Here is a 21,168-nt window from a genome sequence, read left to right as displayed (position 1 = left end):
ATACATTGATCTTCATTTGGCTAATCGAGAAAGGGTAATAGAACTGTGTGTTAAATGCCAGAGCAAAGATAACTCTGTAACACTTCAAATGTTTGTGTTATTTTTATTTATTAAGTTTTCTTCAGATACAGAACTGTGGTCAGTGTCAAGTTGTAAAACTTCTCTCACGGTATATTTTTATTGGCTGTCCTGTCTGATTTTCTTTTTTTTTCTTTTTTTTTTAGCTGCCTTTGCTTTCGAGTTAATTTGGCAGTGAAGTTGATGTGTCTTCACTAAAAACTAACAGAGAGAATTGACAGGAATTAAAAAATACTGTTGTGTCTGATGGATTCTTGCCTCTCTTGGCTGAGAGTGTTCTTTTTACAGTGTATTTCAGTCTGAGATGGAGCAGTGAAGTGTGTCTTTGGATACAGAAAAAAGACCTGAATCTCACTGATGTCAATAGATTTTTTCCTGCTGCTGCCCACGAACAAAGATTAAGGTCTGCAATTTTCCAGAAAAATGTTCCAGGCCATGGACATGGCTGGGGCGAGGAAAGGTGGCACATGGTGCACATGGAGGATAAAGACAATTCTTTATCCCCTTCCCCTAACAGTGAAATCTGGGCTTGGTGGAAGCTGGAGAGACTTTGGAATCCAGTCAGGGGTTTCTCTCTGCTCTTTTTTGGGTCAGCAGCCCTTGGTAATTGTCACTGCCTTGCTTGTCTCGGGAGGCTGCGTCTTCTCCCGGAGTTTAATTGTGCTTGTCTCCAGAGAAACAAATCCCTCACACCAGACCCACGGTGTGCATTTAATAAGGAAGTCTCTGTGGATAAAACTTTATTAACAGCTGTCATTATTAATGAAGATTGTGCAGTGGTTGGTGTACTAGCTCTGTGGTGAAGGCATGTGAGAGGGAAACAAAATGAAAAATTATTTTTGCCTTCTCTGTGTTGAAATTGTACATCCTCCATCAGTTCTGTGCGAGCATAAGGGAGGGCCAGAGGAAAGGATTGGATTGTTGTGGTTCTCTGCAGCTGGAGAGAGCTCAGCCCCCGCTTGGGTGCTTGTTCCCAGCCTCATCACATCTCGAGGCACCTTGACAAATAGGGAATGAGTGAAGCACCAAACCAAATCCCCAGAGCAGCGCTGTGATGATCACGTTCCCTGCTTGTCAGCTCTGAGGGGGGAAATCTTCCTCTGCTGCTGTTGAAAGGCCTGCGAGGACTTCACTGACAGTGAAAGGGCACAGGTTGGTTGGCTTCAGAGATGGTGCCCTTCATTTCCAGGGTTTATTCGATCCTTTCCTTGCCAACCACTCTTGCCAAGCCAAAGCATCTGAGCAGCTCAGATCTTACATCTCATCCTCAGCTCCCAGTCTCGCAGCCTCTAGCAAATGCTTATTTTAGCACCAGCTGGCTCTGATCCCTTTGAACTCTCTGATATGAGATTAAATGTTAATTTATTACATATCATTATAGGATTATATGTTATCTCTAGGATAATGGAATCCAAATGTTAGAATAGCATGTTTGAGATTTAGTGCTTGTACACATTTCCCTCCACTCAGGAAACAAGAATAGCTAAAGGCAGGAGACTGAACAAGAGGTGAATTAATCTGTCTGATCACAGCTCAGGCTTTGGAAGAGCAAAACCAGAGGTTCATAATCTTTTTGCAGAAGCAGAGCAGAAGTTGACGGAATTTTCTAAAAAATAAGTAAGTATGAAGAAATTGTTATCTGCTTTGGCTGTTCCATGGGCAAAATCCCATGGATAAATTATGCAGTGTGAATTATGTGCTTGGCTCTAGATAGAAATGCCAGACAAAGCAGAGTGCTGAAGTGACCTGGATGCTGAATTTCTGCAGAATTTTATTCTCTAGGCTGTGGCTTGGTGAGCAGTATTGGATGTAATAAGATATGACTTGAACTTGAATTGACTCAAGCTTGAACTGCACTTGTGATTTTTCCACACAGAGGTTTATAGGTGATGCCACGAAGCAGAAGGTGAACACGGCTCTTTTGCTGTCCCTGTCGCTGCCCATGATGGCATTTTCAAATAGGCAGATGCTGAGCTGTGATGAGCTGCATCCTCAGCACACCCAAATGCTGTGCCCAGGCATGTTGGGCTGTGATAGTGATGTCCTGTAACTCTTATTCAATTTTATGATTCCCCTGTCATTGAGAAAAGAATTAGATCCAGTTTTTTGCCTTCCCAGGCAATCTCAAATCTGATCTAATTTACTCCTCTTGACTCTTGGAGGGTTTGAAAATGCTGTCAGCTAATGCTCATTATCTTTTATTGCATTAATACACTGACACAAGTGAACCACACAGCAAATATGACCTCATACAAATTTTGGGTTTGCTCAAGAGTTTTTATTCTTTGCCTGTAAGTTAGTAATTGTCTGTGAGCAAGGTAACTGTATTTGGTGCCTCACAGCACGAAAGTCATAATAAGGTTTCACTCTCTTTACACACAAATATTTTGACAAGATCTCCTTGAACTGCCTGCTCTGGAGCTACTGGGAATTTTCACTGTGCTTAGAAAATCAAACTCCAAATTGTGAATCAGCAACAGAAAGAGAAACAAACACCCAAGAAGTCCTGAATGAGGCTGCAGGCTCCTTCTGCTCTCCCCGAGAGGAGCCGTTCTCCACGTGTGAATGACAAGCTGCAGCCTTTGATTGCTGTAGTAAGAGAAGAGTGGTACCAGGGGAGGGTTATTTTGTCCTTTCTGACAGCATCTACCATAAATTTGTAAAATATGTCAAATGTGTATTCATAAAGTAAAATAATGCATTCAAGCATGAGAAATTATTCTTTGTTCTGGTACTGGGATGTGCTTGAGCAGGACTGTTTCAATAAGCAGGGGAGCAGGTCAGCAATCACACTTGGAATGCAAAGCTCTCTCACTCCGTAACAAATTAACGGAGTTGCTTGCGGCTCTTGTCATTCCAAAAATAAAATGTTGAATTAAGTAAAGAAATCTGAGACAAAACAGAAACTTTTGTTCTGGATATTTTGGGCAGCGGAAAAAGAAACCAGGCTGTCATTAGAAAGGAAGGATTCGTGTTTTCATGTGCTGTTCCTTGAGAGGCAGACATGAATTGATAACTCAGTGATGTCTGGACTGCAGAATTAGGCCCGTGTGGTTGCTCCTGTGGGAGTCAGAGAGCGTATATTGCTCTGGGAGTCTGCTTAGTGTAGTATTGGTTGCTGGTGAGGGCAATGCAAAGTGCAGGTTGAAGCCTGGGTTCAGAGAAAAAAGGCCCAGGTATCTCTGAACTAATAATGGGGATTCTGTAAAGCCGTGCAGCTTTATTTTGAAGCAGCTAAAAGGCTGCATGACCTCACAGGTCTCTGTCCTGGAACTTTGTAGCTTGTGCTTAAATTCCCCAGTGGGAAAACTCCCTAACACAGGGAGGCTGCACACACTTGAAATGATATCTGTGTGTGTGCATTTGCAGGATGGGGACACAGACCTTGCTGGAAGCAACCGCCTGCACCTCTGGAGTTCAGCTGGGAGACCTAAGTGAAAGCTGACTTCTTTCCACAGCCCTAAACACTGCAAAGGTTTAGCCAGGAATTTACTGTCTACACTGCTAGCGGTCCCCAAAACCAGCATGGGTAGTCAGGGTCACCAACCTGCTCCCAGTGCTCAGGCAGAGCTGGGGGGCTGCTGCTCCACCTGGATTTTGCTGTGGGTGTCTCTGTTCTGTTTTATCTCAGTCCCCAGCAGGGCCATGCGTGGCATAGACTCTCCTGGGATTACAGTCACAGTGGGATATGGATGTGTGCTGGTGAGACAGAGGATTTTCTGTGCATTCAAGACATATCTGTGTCCTTAATGACTTTACAGGGGGTTTATTGTAAGCTGCTTTTGTGGTTTCACGTGGCTCTTTGGGCCCATCAGTTCAGAGCTCGTTTCCTTCAAGAGCTTTGAAACAACAGGATGGAGAATCCAGTGAAAGCCCATTGTTCTGGAGAAAGGCTTTGGACCAACCTTCCTGCTTTCTGACAGTGCCTCTGGAGAATCCACATTTTAATATCCTGTAATTTTCAGCTTATGCAAGGAATTTTCCAATATCTCCAAAGAGAGATGCTTACATGGGGAGAATCAGAAGTGCTCTAAAATGATGTGCTTGTGTAACCTGTGGATGCAGGAATGTAGAAAGTCTGTAGTATGTAGAACATCAAGTTCCTTTGTTTGCCCACAAACAGCAGCAGAAACTAAAAGGAACTAATTCTGGGTTTAGGTGTAATGCTCAAGGCCACTGAATACAGTCAGAAGCTGGGGTTTGTAAAGAGAAGCACAGCCAAAATCTGAGTCCTTCAGGAGCTGAGGGGGAGGGATCAGCCCAAACCAGGGGAGAAATTATTGCTTAGAGGAAAAATGGAAAATGCTGAAGCAGATTTAGGGAAGGATCCCTTTGAAATAACAATTGCTCCTTAAAATGGGACTGCAAGAAATGCATTCAGCACTATGTTTCTCTGAATTATTTTAAAGCTGAACTCAATCTGAGAGTAATGGCAACCTGCCTCAGTGGTTTGGGAGCAAAATAGGCTTCCTGAAAATTTGGCAAGAGGAGCTGAGAGGGACTTTCTGGCTCCTGGAAGGCACCTGTGCCGTGGTGTTGTGGGGTGCTGTTTACGCCAGTGCCCCTTGCTGCCTGCCCATCCATTTGGGGTGCCATTTGCTGGGGGGGGAGGGCATTTACCCCAGTCCTTTCCTGCTCTGCCAGGAAAGAACTTCATGAGCAATGGGGACGCACTTTGCTGTCCAACAGTAGCTGCTTAGATCAATATCTGCAGCCAGAGACTGATTTTAATAAAAGGACTCTCTCTCAGCTTTCCTATCTCCATGACAGATGGACCCCAGCTAACATAAATCCTGCCCTTTCTCCTGTCAGTCTCTTGGCTTTGTGTGACGTGTAGCTGTTTTGACACTGAATACAAATATTTCACAGTTGGCTAATGGTTTAGAGCATATATTTAAAAGATTTACTTTTGCAATCACCTGGTGCCTTTAGTGAATGTGTTCGCCTTGTAAAGCTTCTCTGTTATTTGAAGAATATATCCACACACTCCCATACATGTATTCATTTTCTGTTGTTTATGAAATATCACTGAGGGAAAATGAGTTTTGCTTCAGATAATGGTAGGGAGCCCTCTCCTAACCTTCTTTTTAGCAATGAGAACCTCCAGTGGCTATGACAAACCTTATTTATTAGGTGCCAGGAGGGATGCACTGGGGTTATCAGTGCTGGCAGCTGCTTTAGCAGTTGTTTCTCCTCTCCAGGTAACCAGAACAAAACCTCTCCATGGTTAATCAGGTGTTTTTTAAACTTCAGTTTAACTTGCAATAGTAGCTCTGTCCTTCAGTTCTTTCAGCTGATGAATTTGTGACCTTTAGCCGCTGTACTAATGCCTCTAATTATAAGTGGCAGGACAATTTCCCTGTTGCTATTGTATAAGAGACACAGAGAAACTTGCCAAGAGCAGCCTTTGACTTTTAACCACGGTATTAACAACCCTGGTCGAAACTAAAATGGCAAGTTAGGCCAGTGATCAGCCCAGCAGGGCAAGCTGAGCCATTGCAACAGCCACAGTAAATGAGAAAACTGATGGGGGGTGTCCTTTCTTGGGCACCCTCCCTGCTCTGAGGCGGGGGCAGCCAAAGCAGCTTTGTCGGTGTCTGCACTGAGGTGGCCTTGGCTGTGCTGATGTGATTTGGGGAGAAACTCCCTTCCACGACTCAGGGAATTGGTCTGGGCAGGGAAACGTTAGTTCTGCAAACACCTCCATTGCCTCTGTCAGAGGAGGCAGGAGCTGGACAAACCCCGTGACTGCCTCCCAGTTCCGCTTGGCTTTTGGAGAGGGAATGTTCACTGTGTCCCCCTGCTCTCTCCATGCTCACCATTTTCCTCTATAGACTCACCCTCAGTCTTTGTTCTGTGTCCTTCATCCATTGAAATCATCCTCTTCTCCTTGATGGAAAGAATATTTTACACCCAGGAGATTTGGGCAAGAACTCCCTTTCCCTGTGAGGCCACGAACACTTGGCTTAGGAACACCATTATCCTGTGGGTTGTACAGTCCGTGGATGGGACCTCACTGTGCCTCTGCCCAATATACAGGCAATACTACAGGGGTATGTGTTACCCAACTTCTAGATTTTCCTATCAGACATGTTTGAATAAATAGTTTGAACAACAAAGATTTTGGCCAGAAATGAGAGTGAGGCGGAGATGAGTAAATAAAACATGGGATGACATAAAGATTTTATGGGGTCTGGGCATGGGCACATTACTCACAGCTGGTGAAACCATCCCCCTATATTTCAGGAAAAGCTATTTTAGGGATGTTTAAAGAGTTTTTAAATTTTTTTTATTGCGACTGTTTTCTCTATTACTCCAGTCCATAAAACCAGGTGCCTTGGTTATCATGTTTCCCACTGTACGGGGTTCAGAGGGAGCAATAAAAGCCTCTAAAACTTACCTGAAATGCCCTTCCTTACACATGCCACAGGTTCAGTGTCCTGTATCTCAGGTCCTTCCAGGCCTTAACATGATGGTAGCCTGTGGAGCAAAGGGGATCTCTCTCCACCCTGACAGAATAAAATTTCCACTTTGTAACTATTGAGGTGCTGGATGTTTGGATTAGGAGCTGTGACAAGTTTAACTATAGCAGGCAGTGTTAATTTTTCAGGAGGAATTTGCTCTCCTTAGGTTTGGACAACATAATTTTGAGTAATTTCGTATTTGGGCAGGAATTGTTCTCAAAAAGAAATAATGGTGCTGGGGTGGCAGATGGGTGTCCTGTCTAGGAAAGCTGAACCCTCCTGAGAGGTGAATTTAAGGTGTTAGGGTGGAGTGGTGCATTACACACATACTTACATTTCATTCTAGTATTTTTTTTTTTTTTTTAATTTCAGACTCTTGTCACCTTTAAGGTAAAAGAACTCCATTCCTTGGAAATAAATGTACCACTTCTGCTGTAAAGATAATGCTTCAGCTGCAGCTTTATACCTGATAAAATCTTCTTATCCAGGCAAATCTGAGGTCTGCATGGGCTCTCATGAAATTCCGAGGAGGTGGCACCGGAGCTTTACTGCTTGGGCTGCACGCTGTTCCCTGCTTGGGATAAATACAGGGTCCATTCTGATGAACAGGCTGGGCCTCCTCCTTCCCAGTAATAACGCTGTTAACAATCCTCTTCCCAGAGAACACAAATAATGAGGTACTGGCTTAACAAGGCAGTTCCTCAACCCTTTATTAGCAGAGCCTTGTTTCCTCGAAAAAGGATAAATCTCTAATCTGCTGGGTATAGCGCTGCTGTAAGGGTTTTTATTTTCAACTAAGTGAAAAGCCAGGGTAAACTTTGCATGTTTGTTTGATGCATTTACTTCACCCTATTTTGTTTGCTTCAATGTCCTTGTTTAATGTTGTGGCACCTTGTTTTGCAGTTGCTTTTGGGATCACCTGTGACGTGTTGCAGGTGAGGGAAAGCAAATTAAGAGTGACTGTACCAGGTCAGGGCACAGACCCATCTGGCCCAGCAGCCCCTTCCCAACAGCACCCAAAAGCAGATGCTTGGTAGGAAAGAGTAAAATCCAGCAATCACAGACAGTGCTTCCCCTAAAAGTGCTCTCAGCAGCCTGGGGCGGAGCTCCTGCCTTTGCCTAACGCCGATTTAGGGAGCACAGGGAGCGATGTTCCCTCTGGAGTCCGGCGCTTCGTGTTGTCCTTGCCAGGCTAATGGCAATTTTGAGCTTTTTTGTTTTTCTCCAGTTTTCCAAACTTTTGCTGATAGAGAACCCTGAATTAATCTTCAGGCCTTTTGGGTATTGGATTACACTCTGCCCCAGTCCTTTCTGTGACAGCAGTGCTGGAACTGGCATGGGATGCTAATCCTTCTGTACCTTTTCACTCAGTCGTAGAGGAAAATGCATGAAAGCAAATTGCTAGTCCAAGCTAAATTTAGATTTATTCAGTTGGAGTTAATTATAATCTTTATTTAGTCCCAAGCGATGCCTTCTTATCATACACTTATTATAGCTGAGAAAATTAATTTTTATTCTACCATAAAGGTGAATGTAATAATCTGGGTTCAGGGAAGGGATTACTTTAATAAGATTTATAGGCAGCCTTTCAGACAGCAGGGTTTTATTACTATCTGTAGGTGGCCTTGCTGCACATATGTCTTTCAGTATGGGTGACTGTGCAAAATGCAGGCAAGCTAAAAACTCTAGTAAGCACCAGCTCAGAAACTTCACCATCCAACTTAATCTGCTGGCAGTGGCAAGCAGGCAAAGCACTTGTCTTGCTTTGGAACACAATAATACAATTTATGACTGAATGTGTGGCCTGATCAGGGGTTTCATTCATATGCATGGTTTAATTTTGCACTTAAAAACGTATTTTAGTAGGCAAAAGATTTATGAGGCTAGAGATGTTGCTTTAAAGCTTTTTTGGAAGCAGAGTGCTCAGTAAACAGAGGCATGTGGTTTCTCTATTACTCCAGTCCATAAAACCAGGTGCCTTAGTTACGTTTCACGCTCTACAGGGTTCAGAGGGAGCAATAAAAGCCTCTAAAACTTTTGGTTGGAGAAGCTTTAGTGAAGAGGGAGCCAACAGCTCAGATGTGGCAGGACTGCTCTGCCCATGGACCCCTGAACCTGCCACACACGTGTCTGCACTGGCCACCTTCGGCACCCAAATTCCTGGGTGGAAATGGGCTCCTCCCAAGGCTGATCTCTCACCCTGCAGCTATCAGTGTCTGGGAGAGGATGAACGAATTCCGGACATACCCTGATTTCCTGAAAGGGAGGCTGGAGTGTGCCTGGGCTTTGACACCCTTCTGGAATGAGATGGGCTGACTCCTGCGGAGGGTGGCCAGAATGTGCAGCTGCAGAGGAGTCTGGGCAACGGAAGTTTGACTCAGACATTTGGAGATAAGGATGTGAGACATTGTCCCAAGCCAACAAAAGTTAATTAACCTCTCTTCAGTTTTAGATGTTTGGATTAAGTTGATTTTTTTTTTTTTTTGAATTGCATCCTTTTTCTTGTCTTTCCAAACCAGCTGCTGGACCAGCAATGTTTTGCAAAGCAAATCTCTGTCTCTACAAATGTGTAATCAAGATTGAATGTAAGGACTGTGAATTGGCTGTGAGTCCTATATCAAGTTCTATCCTTACATCAAATTAGGGTAAGAAGAAGAGAGAATGAGAAGAGCTTTAAGGGATTTTATCATCTTTTCTCACACTATTATTTTTTATATCTTGACAGCTTCTGGTCTGATTTTAATATTAAAAATGTACTGGGAGCTCTTCTTAACTCTTTCTTGCAGTATCATTTGCATTTTCAAATTATTCTTATTATTATTACAGCTGAAAACACTAGTTGTCATTATGGCTCTTTTTCTGTGCCAGTGTGGTTCACTGGATAATGATGTCAAGCACTAAAGGAGTAAGGCTTGTTTGTGAATGGAAGGTGATGGAATTTTTCCTAGTTTAGTTGGGTGATGGAAATTTACCCCTCAGGAGGACCATGGAGGGTTCTTCTCCTCATTTTCCTTATGAATGCAAAACTGAGGAGATGAGTCACAGGATGGGCTCTGAATGTGGGAAGTAAACAGTGACATCTTCCTTTCCTGGGTGTTTCATTCAATTTTGGGTGAGTCAGGGAGAGCACGAGGCGGGTGTTCATCCAGGCTCCCTAAATCCTCACACAACCCAGACTTAGCCTACTCATAGTGCTCAAATGATGTCTAAACTTGTAGTAGACTTCCACACTGTAATTGTCCTCCTCCTTTTCCTCCTGCCAGGCTTAGGAGTCAGAGTTTTCCCAGCTCTAGCCAGGCCAAACCACCTTGAACAACCTCTCACGGCTGGGGTCTCTGAACAGCATCCCTTGGCTGTATGAGAGAAAGTGACCTATACAGCTGGTCCAGAATGAATTATTTTCCTATAGTTTATGAGTTCCAGAATAGCTTTCCTTGTGTAGACACCCTTTTCTGGGATACAGTGTGTTTTTATTCAAGGCTAATGCCTGCAATTCCAGAACAAAATCATTATTATGAATAGAGCCATTTTTATAGCGGAATAATGTACATGTGTAGTTTGTATCTTTATGGTGTTTCAGTGAGGGCTGGTGGGAGGGCCTGGTGATTTTTCTCCTGTACAGACAAGCCATTGATTGCCTCTATGAGTCATGGATAACATCATAGCACTTACTGGCACCACATTACTTGAAATTATTCCTCTTTTACAAAGAGGAGTGTCTGTATGATCTCGCTCTACAGTTCTGATGATGCTGCAGGAAAGATGAATTTTAACATTTTCACAGTTTTTCCACAGGTGCAGGATTGGCTTCTTGTTTGTTTTCAGAGAAAAAGGATATTGAAAGAGTTGCAATTTTAAACAGTTGTTGTTCCTTGCACCTCCAGCTTCAGAATTACTGATGGCTTATGGAAGACTTGGCTCCTGTTAAGTAGTTCACTAAAGCAGAGAGAAGATTTAGATGTGAAATTTGGATTTATGCTCCATCAGGAGCTATTTTCCTTTCTAGTTACAAAATGCTGATTTTAAAAGACCTTCCTCTTACTACAACTTAAAATAGATTAATTGTTTTTAACTCTGATCTGCCACTGCCACCACTATCTTCCAGCAGGATGCTTGTTTTATTTCTTATTAAAAAGTATGAAATCTAAGAAATGGAGCTTCAGTGAAATCTTGAGTTCCTTGAATGGCAGATTTTTATTGCACAGTCTGACCTGCAGCTGTGGCTTTGCATCTGTTTTAGTCCTGTGCTGCTTTTTGTGGAGGCAGTCCAGGGTCAAGTGAGATTAAAACTAAAAGTGGTGGATAATTTTATGGTTAGATAAAAAATTATCAAGAGAAGAGAAAAGAAGTTTCATTTGAGGCCTGAGCTGGGCAGGGTAAGAACCAGGAAGGGACATCTCTGATGCACAGCATTGCGTGCTCAGTTCTGTGCCTGGTGCCTCCTCTCTCTCTGCGCCTCAGAGACATCACAAGGGTGTTTTCTTTCCATCTGTACTCTCAGAGTTTGCAGGATGAGCTGGACTGTGAGGCTACTGCCCAGCTCTGGAGGGAAGGATTTTAGGTATAAAATGGCAGTGATGAGGTTTTAAAAGTTGACCTGTTGCTTTAGGGGTCAGCAGTTGGCTGATCCAAGTAAGCATCTTAACAGGGGCAAAGCACCTGCAGAGAACCTGTTACAAGGGAAAAGTTTTTCAGAAATTCAGACGAAATATCTCAATTCACATCCAACAGTGTCTTATTTCCACGCATCTCTCCTAAACACCCCCAGTGCCCCAGCAGTCTGAGCAAACCCAGTGAGGAAGCACTGGGCTCTGGGGATGCTCATTTGGTCTCCATTTATTTTTCCTCAACTCTTGCTCTCTTTTGGTGCCTAATTAGAACTAACTCACGGTCTGGTGTAATGTTCTGCCCTCTTTGATCTTGCTGGAATGCTCCTTAAAGGAGCAGGTGATTTTTTCATCGCATTATTGCACACCAGAAAGCTCCAAATGTGTCTGGTTTCTGATTGTTGCCGTAAGGAGATTGATGCTGTGGTGCTGATGTGCTGAATTAAAAAGGTGGGGTGTTGGCCTGCCATCGTATGAAGTATTTCTTTTTAGATGTTCCTACAGCGTCATAAAATGCTACTAAATTCAGATATCATATTTTGTTGCAGGCTGGTTCTAGGACAAAGCCCAGCCCTGTCTAGTGATGTTTATGGCTTCCCATATAAGGCTTCAGACAAAATTTGTATCTCATTTTGTTTGAGTTACAGCAGGATGATATCCTAGTCCTCGTACCAGTTCTGAGCAGAGGCACTGAAAGTTGTCACTGTAACGAAATGGAGGAAAGGGGAAAACATACCTTTGAAACTTCCTGTAAATCACTGCTTGAGAGAGATAAAATATCTGCATAAAGTGTGTGTGGGAGTCCTTTAATGTAAACACAAGTGCCCTTAAGCCTTGTCTTGTTTCTGGTTTGGAACCGTGTCAGTGTTTCAATCTCCTCTGCAACCTGGGGTGCCTTGGGAGAAGGAGATTTTAGCTCTTGCTCCAGAAATCAGAGGGCACTCTTGCTGCTCTGGGTCCTTGCTTATCTGCTTGATTGCTTATCTGTATGGCTGCAAAATTTTTATGATATATGCAACTTCTCAAAAGTATTGCTTTCAAATGTAGTTCAGTTTATTTACGGTTAATCCAGAAAGGGGCTTGTCTGCATTTGAATTTTTAGCAAAGAAAAGATACCCTTCCTTCCCTCTCTGCCTCAGCTTTCCAAGAGCAAAGTTCTCTTTTGGGACCTGAGTTGGGCAGCTGCAGAATGGCAGAACATGTCAAAGTGCCCTATAAATAAACCACAGAGCAGAAATGGGGCTGCTAAAACATCCCTTGGTGACTTTCTGCCTGGGGAGGGAGAGCACCTGCTGCTCATCATCCACATCTGGATGAAAGATGGGGAGGGGAAAAGGACCAAGGTCAATTTTCATGAGCAGAAAATTGGTTGTCCCATGTGTGATGCCACTGCCAGCTGGCCCAGGTCAGGGCTCACAGGGGGAAGGGAGGAGGAGGTTTCTCATCATCTGGGTTTCTGCATTTCACTGTGGGCTGTGCTGGTGTTTTCCAGAGAGGGGCTGATGTTTATGCATGAGAGCAAGGCAGGGGACATCCAGGTGGGGCTGCATTTGCATTTGCTGTAGAGCTGAGAGGAAACCCAGATCTGATCCCCACGTGCAGTGGCGAGAGAAGAGATTGTTGGTAGAGTGTTTCCTGCTGAGATTTTTTTTTTGGTTGCTTTTGTATATTTTTGCATGTTTACTTATTCCCACAAAGAATATTCCAATGGCTGAAAAAACCCCTTGTGAAACAAATAAGCATACAGCAAAAGTAAAGGCAAAAGTATTGTGGTGAAATGAGAGGCATTTAAACAAGTGTAGATAATATCAAACTCTTGACAAATAAATGGCCAGAATTTCAAGTGCGAACAAGAGTGGGGCAAAGTCAAATGGATGGGATTTGCCCTAGAATCTGTCTTTGATAAATGTAGGCTTTAAAAATACACAACCTGAAAAAAATAGCTTAAATATTAGAGCTTTTATCTCTGCTAAATTATGGCTGCAAGTATCTGAGTCATCTGGCTTGAACAGGTGTAATTGTTTGTGCGTTGTGTATCTGCTGTGCCCAGCCCTGACAAACAGTGAAATCACCACTCAGCTCGGCTAGAGACAACAAGAGCTTTGACCTTAGGCTCTGTCACTGTGCCTTTGTTATCTCTGTGCATTATGGAACTGCTGCATTTTAATTCATTGGGTTTCTGTTTGTTTCCTCTGAGACAGTCCCAGGAGCTTGGATTCACCAGCTTTCTGTTGGAGCATAGGAACTGATAGTTTGAAAGAGCCACTGTTTCTGGTAGAATCACAGCCCAGATTGAATATATCTCACTATTAATTAGAGATCAGCCCAAACCAAAGATGTCTATTTGATCCCTCCCTCACTCTGGAATCTTTTCTTTCCTGGGAAAAATTGCTCAGCGCTGGCTGGAGGATTGACCACTGTCTTGTAGAGAAACTTCCGTGGTTTCCAAATGTGTTTTATTCTCCTCAGGAATTAAACTGAAAAATCTTTCTGAGTGCCTGAGAACCTTCTGTGTGTAAAGGATTTCTCCTTCTCTCAAGTTCACTCTTGCCTCTAAATCCATCCCACTGAGAGCTCTATCAAACCGCTTATATTTGAGTGTGAAAAGTTGTGGTTTCAAGAACACAAAACTTTTATCAGGTTCTTACTAACTTCTAAGCTGCTGACGTGGCAGAATGGATTGGGAGTGATGCAAATGTTCACCCCCCCATTGCACTGTGTGTTAGTGATTGTTAGATTAAAGAAAATATTTGGTTTTTACTGCTTAAACTGTTCTGTTTTATTGCTACTAATATTCAAGAAGCCAGTCTCTTAGGCATAGTGAAACATGGGTGAGAAGAAGCTGAAAGCTTCATCTGATGATTAAAAACAAAAAAACAAAACTGCCAGTAAAAAGTTTTGGAACTTAACTTGGGATCTGGCCAATCAAGCCCCTCTTTGTGGTATCCAGTACTTGATTAATGGCTTTCAGGTAGATATTGGGTTGGGGAAGGGGGAAGGAGAGCTGTACAGCTGATGCAATGGGATGTTTCCAGCCTGAGCTTTGAACCAAAACTGTAATTCCATGGCACCTGTGTCAGATTGTTCTGTGACTGTGGCCAGCAGTATTGATCTCCTGTAATACATAGCTTTTGTCAGAAACCGAGGGCCATGCTAAGCAAACATTTGAGTTGTCTTTCTGTTTCCTTTTCTCTTTGGCCCGCAGTGGTGGAGAGCCGAGGAGGGATCATGGACAGCATCCAGAGATTCTCAAACCTGCCAACATATCTGCCTGCGAGCCCTCACATCTCCAATGCTGATATTTTCTTCTTCCTCAAAGAAGCCAACCAGGATATCATGAGGAACTCCAGTTTGCAGTCTAGGCTGGATTCATTCTTTATATACAAAGCCAAGCAGCCACCTGTCCTAAATGCCACGTATGGACCCTTTTCTGTTGAACAACCTGTTCCCTTGGACCTCATGCTGACTTCTGCATCTTTTGGTTTCACAAATAAATTCACTTTTAATTGGAAATTAAAATCTCACATAATCAACAGCTCAATCTATTCCAACAAACCTAAAATACAAACCTTGTTCTATATTGCGGGGAAGGACTGGGATGACTACGATTCTGAGGAGATGCTGCCTTGTGTGAAGATGTTTGCTTTCCTGGAGTCTAGAGAAGTGGTGGCCAGCTGTAGATTGACAGGTCACCTAGGATTATGTGTTGTGGAGTTGGAATTGTCTCCCAGCTGGTTCAGCTCCCCTCCACCCCTGGTTTCAGAGGAAATAGCCTCTCTGGAAGGGATTACTGTGGAGCTCTTCTATAAGATTTATACAGTGGATGGGGAATGCTCTCCAGAGGATGCAAAATGGGAAAACAATATCCATGCAGGTGAAGATAATGAACACCAAGCTTTGTCAGCCATGGAGAGGATTGGTAGCATCGTTGTTTACCCAAATCAAGACAAATTAAAGCAGTCTTCACTGAGGGTGGATGAAAATATCATTATTCACTTACCACTCAGCCCAGTCAGAGAGGGTGACATTGTGACCTTTCATGTTTTCCTGGCTGATTACTCACTAGCAGACCAATTTGTATTAAGGTAAGAGAATTTTTAAAGTGTTTTATGCAAAACAAATAAGGGGCAAATCAATGCTGGGTGTAATATCTTTGGTTATATTCAGAGTTTTCCTGAGAGAACTTCTGCCTTTCCTCTTCAACAGGGGAAAACTATAAATAGTCTTGAATTATCTGTGTGGATGACACTTTTTGGAACATGGGCACTGATTCTAAAGTGTGAGCTATAAATGCTTGTTTGATTATTTCTTGTTTTAATTCTGTTTGCTTCTAGTCATAATTCTGCCTCTTAAATTCCGCCTCTGTAAGTCAGCCAGGGTAACTGCTGCAATGTGTTTTGCTAAAGAGTTTGCAGGTGGGTTTTCTGTTTCTTTGGTGAAACTTCCTCTGTTTTTATCGACTTTATTGTCATCTTTCCAAAGTGCATTGGATTCATCTTGCACAGGTCAAATGTGGTGAGGAACTCTTTTGTCGCGTTGTACAGAGGGGAGCTGAGAGGTGAGAAAACGAGCTGTGCCTCAGCTTGTGTAGGAATCCTTTGGCAGAGCTGGGATTTGGGGCCAAACTTTGTAAGTTGTCTTCAGTTTTCCTGTAAGATCTGCCCATCTTGCTTCTTCCAGCTCTCCACTGCTTGTTTTGTGGCCCATTTTTGTTCTAGGTTTGGAGACTCTCTGTTGACCTTTACTTGTGAATCTGCCTGTAATAGGAGAATTCAGGCATTTCTAACCACCCCGAGGGTTAGTGCTGCATATTTGTTACGTCCTTAGCTGTCAGACTCTGGGTTCAGAGCTGCATAGGGACCAAATTCAGAGAGAAATGTGAGCCAAACTGGGGGGAATAAAAGGGCCAAAAGGTAATTGGAAAGTGTCATCTGCTGTGAGGATGCGAGACTCGTGGGAAAGAAGGAGCTGCAGCCCGTGCAAGGAAACCCCAGAGCAGATTCGTGCCTTACTTCTAACTTTTTCATCTGAAAACAGTGGGAGCAGAATATGACAGAACTGAACTTTGGGGACAGATGTTGAGAAAACAGACAGTAAACCTTATGCAGCACTTTCAAATCATTCAGCGTTTGTGAAATAGCACATGCATATTAATTGCTGCCTGAGTGGGGACAAGTGGCTCAGAGCACAGTGCTGCTGATGGGGGGAAATGGGTGAGAAATGTAATGGGGTTTGATCAAGCTTTAAAAGGTTTGGGTCAGGAAGGGTCTTCCTTTAAACACAACTTATTCATGCTTTTCCATGGATTTACTATTTTTAATTTGCTAAATATGGATTTGGCCAGCATCCACTGTCAGTAGATGGACCGGCCTCACGGAGAAGCTGGGTTTCAGCAGGCGTGTATTGATCCTCAGTATTAGAGCACAAAGATTATAGAATTTGCCTAAGGCTCTGCAAGGATTTAACATCAGCTCTTAATTCTCATTTTTTTGTTCTCTTCCCCACACAGATAAAATTCCCAAGGTATCAGAGACAACCTAAGACGAGGAATTTCTAAAATGGCATTTACTTCCTAACAAGTGGTGCAAGGGTAGAGTTTTGATATTTCTGCTGGCCAGGAAATAATCAAAAACTTCTTGAAGAGACACTTTTGAAATTCTGTCTCTCAAAAGCAAAATAGGTCCTGGAAACACTGAGCAAGTGGCTAACCTGGGTTTTCAGGGAAGCAGAAAACGAAGGAGTAGGCAGCTTCCAGGCTAGGGAGCCCCAGGATGAGCCACAAGAGCTTGGCTACTGCTGAGACCTCACCTCGTCCCACAGCCCCTGGGACTTGCATGGCTCCAGCTGACAGGTGTTCTCCCAACATGTGGAACATCCATCTTGGTGCTCCTGAGCTGCTGGGAAGGCAGTCAGGTTTCCATGGGGATTTCCTTCTCTGAAAAGTGTATGGAATCTGTTATCTCCAGGAAATGTTTCTGTTACAATAAGTCAGCATGCTTTATGTGCCCAGAAATATTTCCTTGCAAAGTTCACTATTGGCTCTTTGTAGTCTAGCCTGTCTGGGCTTTTATTTGGCTTTGCTTGCATTGTGCTTTTCATCAGAGAAACTGAAAGTATTTTTATTTAACGTTCCCTTGAATGCTGAAAGTGAGAGACAAAATGCAATTCTGCTGGAGGTTCACCTGTCCTTCAGAAAGGAAAGAGCACCAGCAACTGTTGCTATGATTATTTTGAATGACATATATTGGGTCCACAGAGAGATTTTCCAGCTGAAGTTTACATGGAAGGCAGGGAATGATGCTGGGGGAAATACAAGCACTACAGTGCCTACATCTAATTTATGCAGTTTCCCTCACCAGCTTTCCCTGTTTTTCTGCTCAATGCTAATGTCTGTGAAAACCCAGAAGGTTCTTACATACATAGAATTTCTGTGTGTTACAGCCACAGAAAAATACATTGAAGTGAATGTTTGCCTAGGGAAATATATTTTTGCCTAATATAACTGATAGTTTTTAATCATATCTGTTGTAAGTGTAGCAGGGTCTGGCTCATATGAAAGGATAGATCAAAACCAAGTCATTCTCAGCACAGCATTTGATGCCAGCCTTGAGCTCTGACAGGATGCAAAGGAACAGATACACTCAATTTTATGCACCTCTTTACTATTTCATGCTGTGTTGCATAGTGTATTTTATTTTATGCTGGATTTTTTCCTAGCAGAACTGACTTCAATTCTCATATGGGAGTTGATTCTTTTTTGTTTTGGTGAAATCTGTGATTCTTAAGCAAGCTTGGAAACTGAAAAGCAGTTGGAAGCAGTTCCTTGATTCAGCAATGTGCTGTGTTGAAAGATACCCACTTGTTAGATGCCTGTCCTCCCAGTAATATCACTGACAGGGTGACACTGCAGCTTGTTTGTGAAGCTCCAGCTATCACTTCCAGTCCCTTCCATCAGTCCAAACTGGTTTTGCTTGGCTTGAGCTAAGTCTTGGTTGTTTGTTTTCGTTCAATAACTTGAGTTTCAGGTGGAGCTGGAGCTCTAGTGGTGCTGCAGTCTGGGGAATTTCTTTTCATACTGGAATCCAGCCAGCATGGCTTGGTGTCAGTGAAGGACCCAGGTATGTCAAGGGGCAGAATTTGGGGACTAAAGTGTGTATTGAGTGCCTTTGCTGAGCCTGCCACTCGTATTGCTGCTGGCTTTGTTGGCAGATGATCTATGCATGTGTGCGATGAAATTCTTATGACACTGGAGATTAATTTGTGGCCTTGCTGGTCTGATCTGTACTGCAAAATTCACCATCTGGGAAGATAAATTTTGCCCATTATGTTTGGTGGGTTGTCACTAAGCATAGTTTAACTGTAAAGGTAGGTGCAATGGGCTATGTTGCTGTGATTAAACTCTTTTATGGGCCACCTTGTTAAAAAAAAAAAGGGTAAAAATGAAGGACAGCTTTGAGATTCCAGCAGGACTTGTACATACTTCAGTGTCACAAATTTTCAGGCACTTTTTGTCCTTTGATGTGCTGGAGCATCTCTGTTTCCTGTTTCACTGACAAACTTAGATGAAATGTAGTAAATGAGGAAAGAAAAGATGGAAATCATGACTACAGAAGGGGTAACAGCAACTTTAGTGCTAATTGCTAAACAGAGAAGTCTCCTGATACACATGGAGGAGTTATAAAAGAGACAGGAGAAAACAATTCCTGCTCAACTGGAAGAACAGAAATCTCATCTAATAGCACTGGGAATGACTTCCATTTCTTCTGTGGTGTTTGTTATTATTTAACTCCATCTTGAGACTCAGAGGATGTATTTAAAAGAAAAATGGGAGTCAATCTGTACAGCAGGAGAACATTTAATGAAATAAATGGACAATTGCCCCTTGGTTATAGGAAATAAATAAGAACACTCACTTTAGGAGTAAACAATGGATTTTTGGCCTGTTTTCCAAGTCTCCCCATTTAAACTGTCAGTGAGGATGTGCTGCTCATGAAAGCTGAGCATGAACAGCAAATTGTTGAGTCACGCACAAAACGTGGGGCTGTTGGCATTCCTTACACATCCCCAACACCAACAACCCATCCTTCTCTTCTGCCCAGTCAGAATGGAACTGGAGATTGGAGATATTGCAGGAAGAACAGCAAAGGGCTGAGACCAGGTAATGCATGCCTGGGAAGGGGAGTGGGAGCGGCAGCGGCGCTCAGGATGTGGTGCTGCGGCTGCAGGGGAACCGCAGGGCCCTGCACAGGAACTCGCTGTCACTCGCTGCCTTGGGGACAAGGATTATCCACTCCTCCCTGCCCTGCTCCACGCAGAGCAGGGCAAAGATTGCCTTTGGATTGGGGGATGGACCAGGACAAGGTGTAATACATGCTGGGAGACCCTTACTGATTATTCTCACTAGGCAAAATGATATTAAGGATTTATATTAATAAACATATATCCATATGGAGGAGGTTACATCTCCTGCTAAGGAATAAAAATTGCACAGACCATTAGAAGTGACTTACAAGGCTTCTGTGTTAATAATGAAAGATCTGTAGAAGTCTGAGCAGTCGTCTAGAAGGCCAGAAAAAGATCATTAAGAGGATGTCTCCTGCCAATAGCTGCCAAGAGCAAACAAGGGAAAGAAAACAGAAGGTTTTGGATCTGGAAATGCATAGAAAATGAGAGAGTACAGACTGTGGGGAATGCAGCCTGGCTGCCTGTGAGGAGGAGGCTCCACATGGCCTTCATCACTCCTAAGCAAGCTGGTAGGAATGGGGAAGCAGTTACTGGCATTATTACTGGAGAGAGGAAGAAATGATTAACTGAAACATCATTTTAGGATGAAAATTCAGCAGAAATCAAAGTTGAGAAAGGAAAGGAAATACTCTTCTGAAATCAGAAATGCTGGTTCAGATTTAGAAATAATCACAGAAATAAAGCATTACTGGTGGCTTGGGAATAATTCGGTTTTTCGCCCAAGATTTTAATAAACCCAGGATGAATGTTGAGATTGTTGGTTTCTCTTTTCTCTCAATGTACATTGGACTAAATGTAAATATGAAATAGCGATAAATAGTAGTAATAAAAAATATCAAGCCCTGCGAAGTCTGGAAATACCAGATGTGTCTGTGCAACCTTAATTCAGTCCCCAAGTACTCATGCACTATTTTATATTCCTTGAAGACAGATTCACAGTATTTTTTTTCCAGATCTGCTTCATTTGATGCCTATATTGTCTTCCTCCCACTATTTTCTTTTCTTTTTGTTACTGAATGGGAAAGGGAGTAACATCCTTTCAGGACACTCCTATGAAGCCTTGGGGAGCTGTCACCAGAATGGGTTTTTTTGCCTTGAATGAACCATTTCTATAAATTCTCTTTCAGGAAAGGTTGAACCATTCTTTTATTTTTCTTATTTCTGTTTGAGACCAGCTTGTGGCCCAGAAAAATTGGCTGTAGCTGATGAAAACCTGACATGATGGTATGGAGTTATAAATTTCACAAGGATGCTGTATGAAGTAGTTAGACCTGAATCTCTGCTGGCTGAAGGGAAAAAGGCTTCTTCCCTGGGAGCTGGTGGCAGTGCATGGCTCTGCTGCACATTTATCCACAAGCCAACCTACCCTGGAAAGAGTTGTGCCACACTGGCAACTTCTCTCTCCTTCTCACGTGCCTTAAGATAACCTCCTCTGTCCTAGCCACACTGGAGAGAAAGAAGGAAAGAAACAACCCCCTCACACAGTCTTAAAACCAGTTCAAAATGACAGAAAATAACTCCTCCTTAGAGCTCGAGCAATTCTAAAAGCTTAAAAAGCGATGGATCTCCAACAGGGAATAAATGATCCAGTGAATCCTGAAAGACCCTGCAGGACTACAGTCAATAAAGCTCTTTAATGGAATTTTAGATAAAGGTCAACTATGAGCTGCAAGAATCAGCTGTCCATGATCACTGCACAGGCAGAGCAGCAGCCCCAGTGACAGAGGGAAGCCCTGGCAGTTGTTGCATATTGGCTTTGAAGCACTTCCAGACAG

The 21,168-nt window shown here is 43.0% G+C and overlaps 1 protein-coding gene across 1 annotated transcript in view; it reads left to right on the top strand.

The window, feature by feature from the left end:
* TMEM132B (transmembrane protein 132B) overlaps positions 1-21,168 on the top strand; it is a gene marked incomplete at both ends in the record, with an annotated part of 217,227 nt that overhangs the window by 48,630 nt on the left and 147,429 nt on the right. Inside the window, one exon of the mRNA XM_082293634.1 lies at positions 14,355-15,234. Within this exon, the coding sequence (XP_082149760.1) occupies positions 14,355-15,234 (880 nt within the window). The remainder of the gene's footprint in view (positions 1-14,354; positions 15,235-21,168) is intronic.

The sequence above is a fragment of the Coloeus monedula genome, assembly GCF_965178545.1.
Source record: "Coloeus monedula genome assembly, chromosome: 18".
Taxonomy (NCBI): domain Eukaryota; kingdom Metazoa; phylum Chordata; class Aves; order Passeriformes; family Corvidae; genus Coloeus; species Coloeus monedula.
This window is presented reverse-complemented; position numbering and strand designations above follow the sequence as displayed.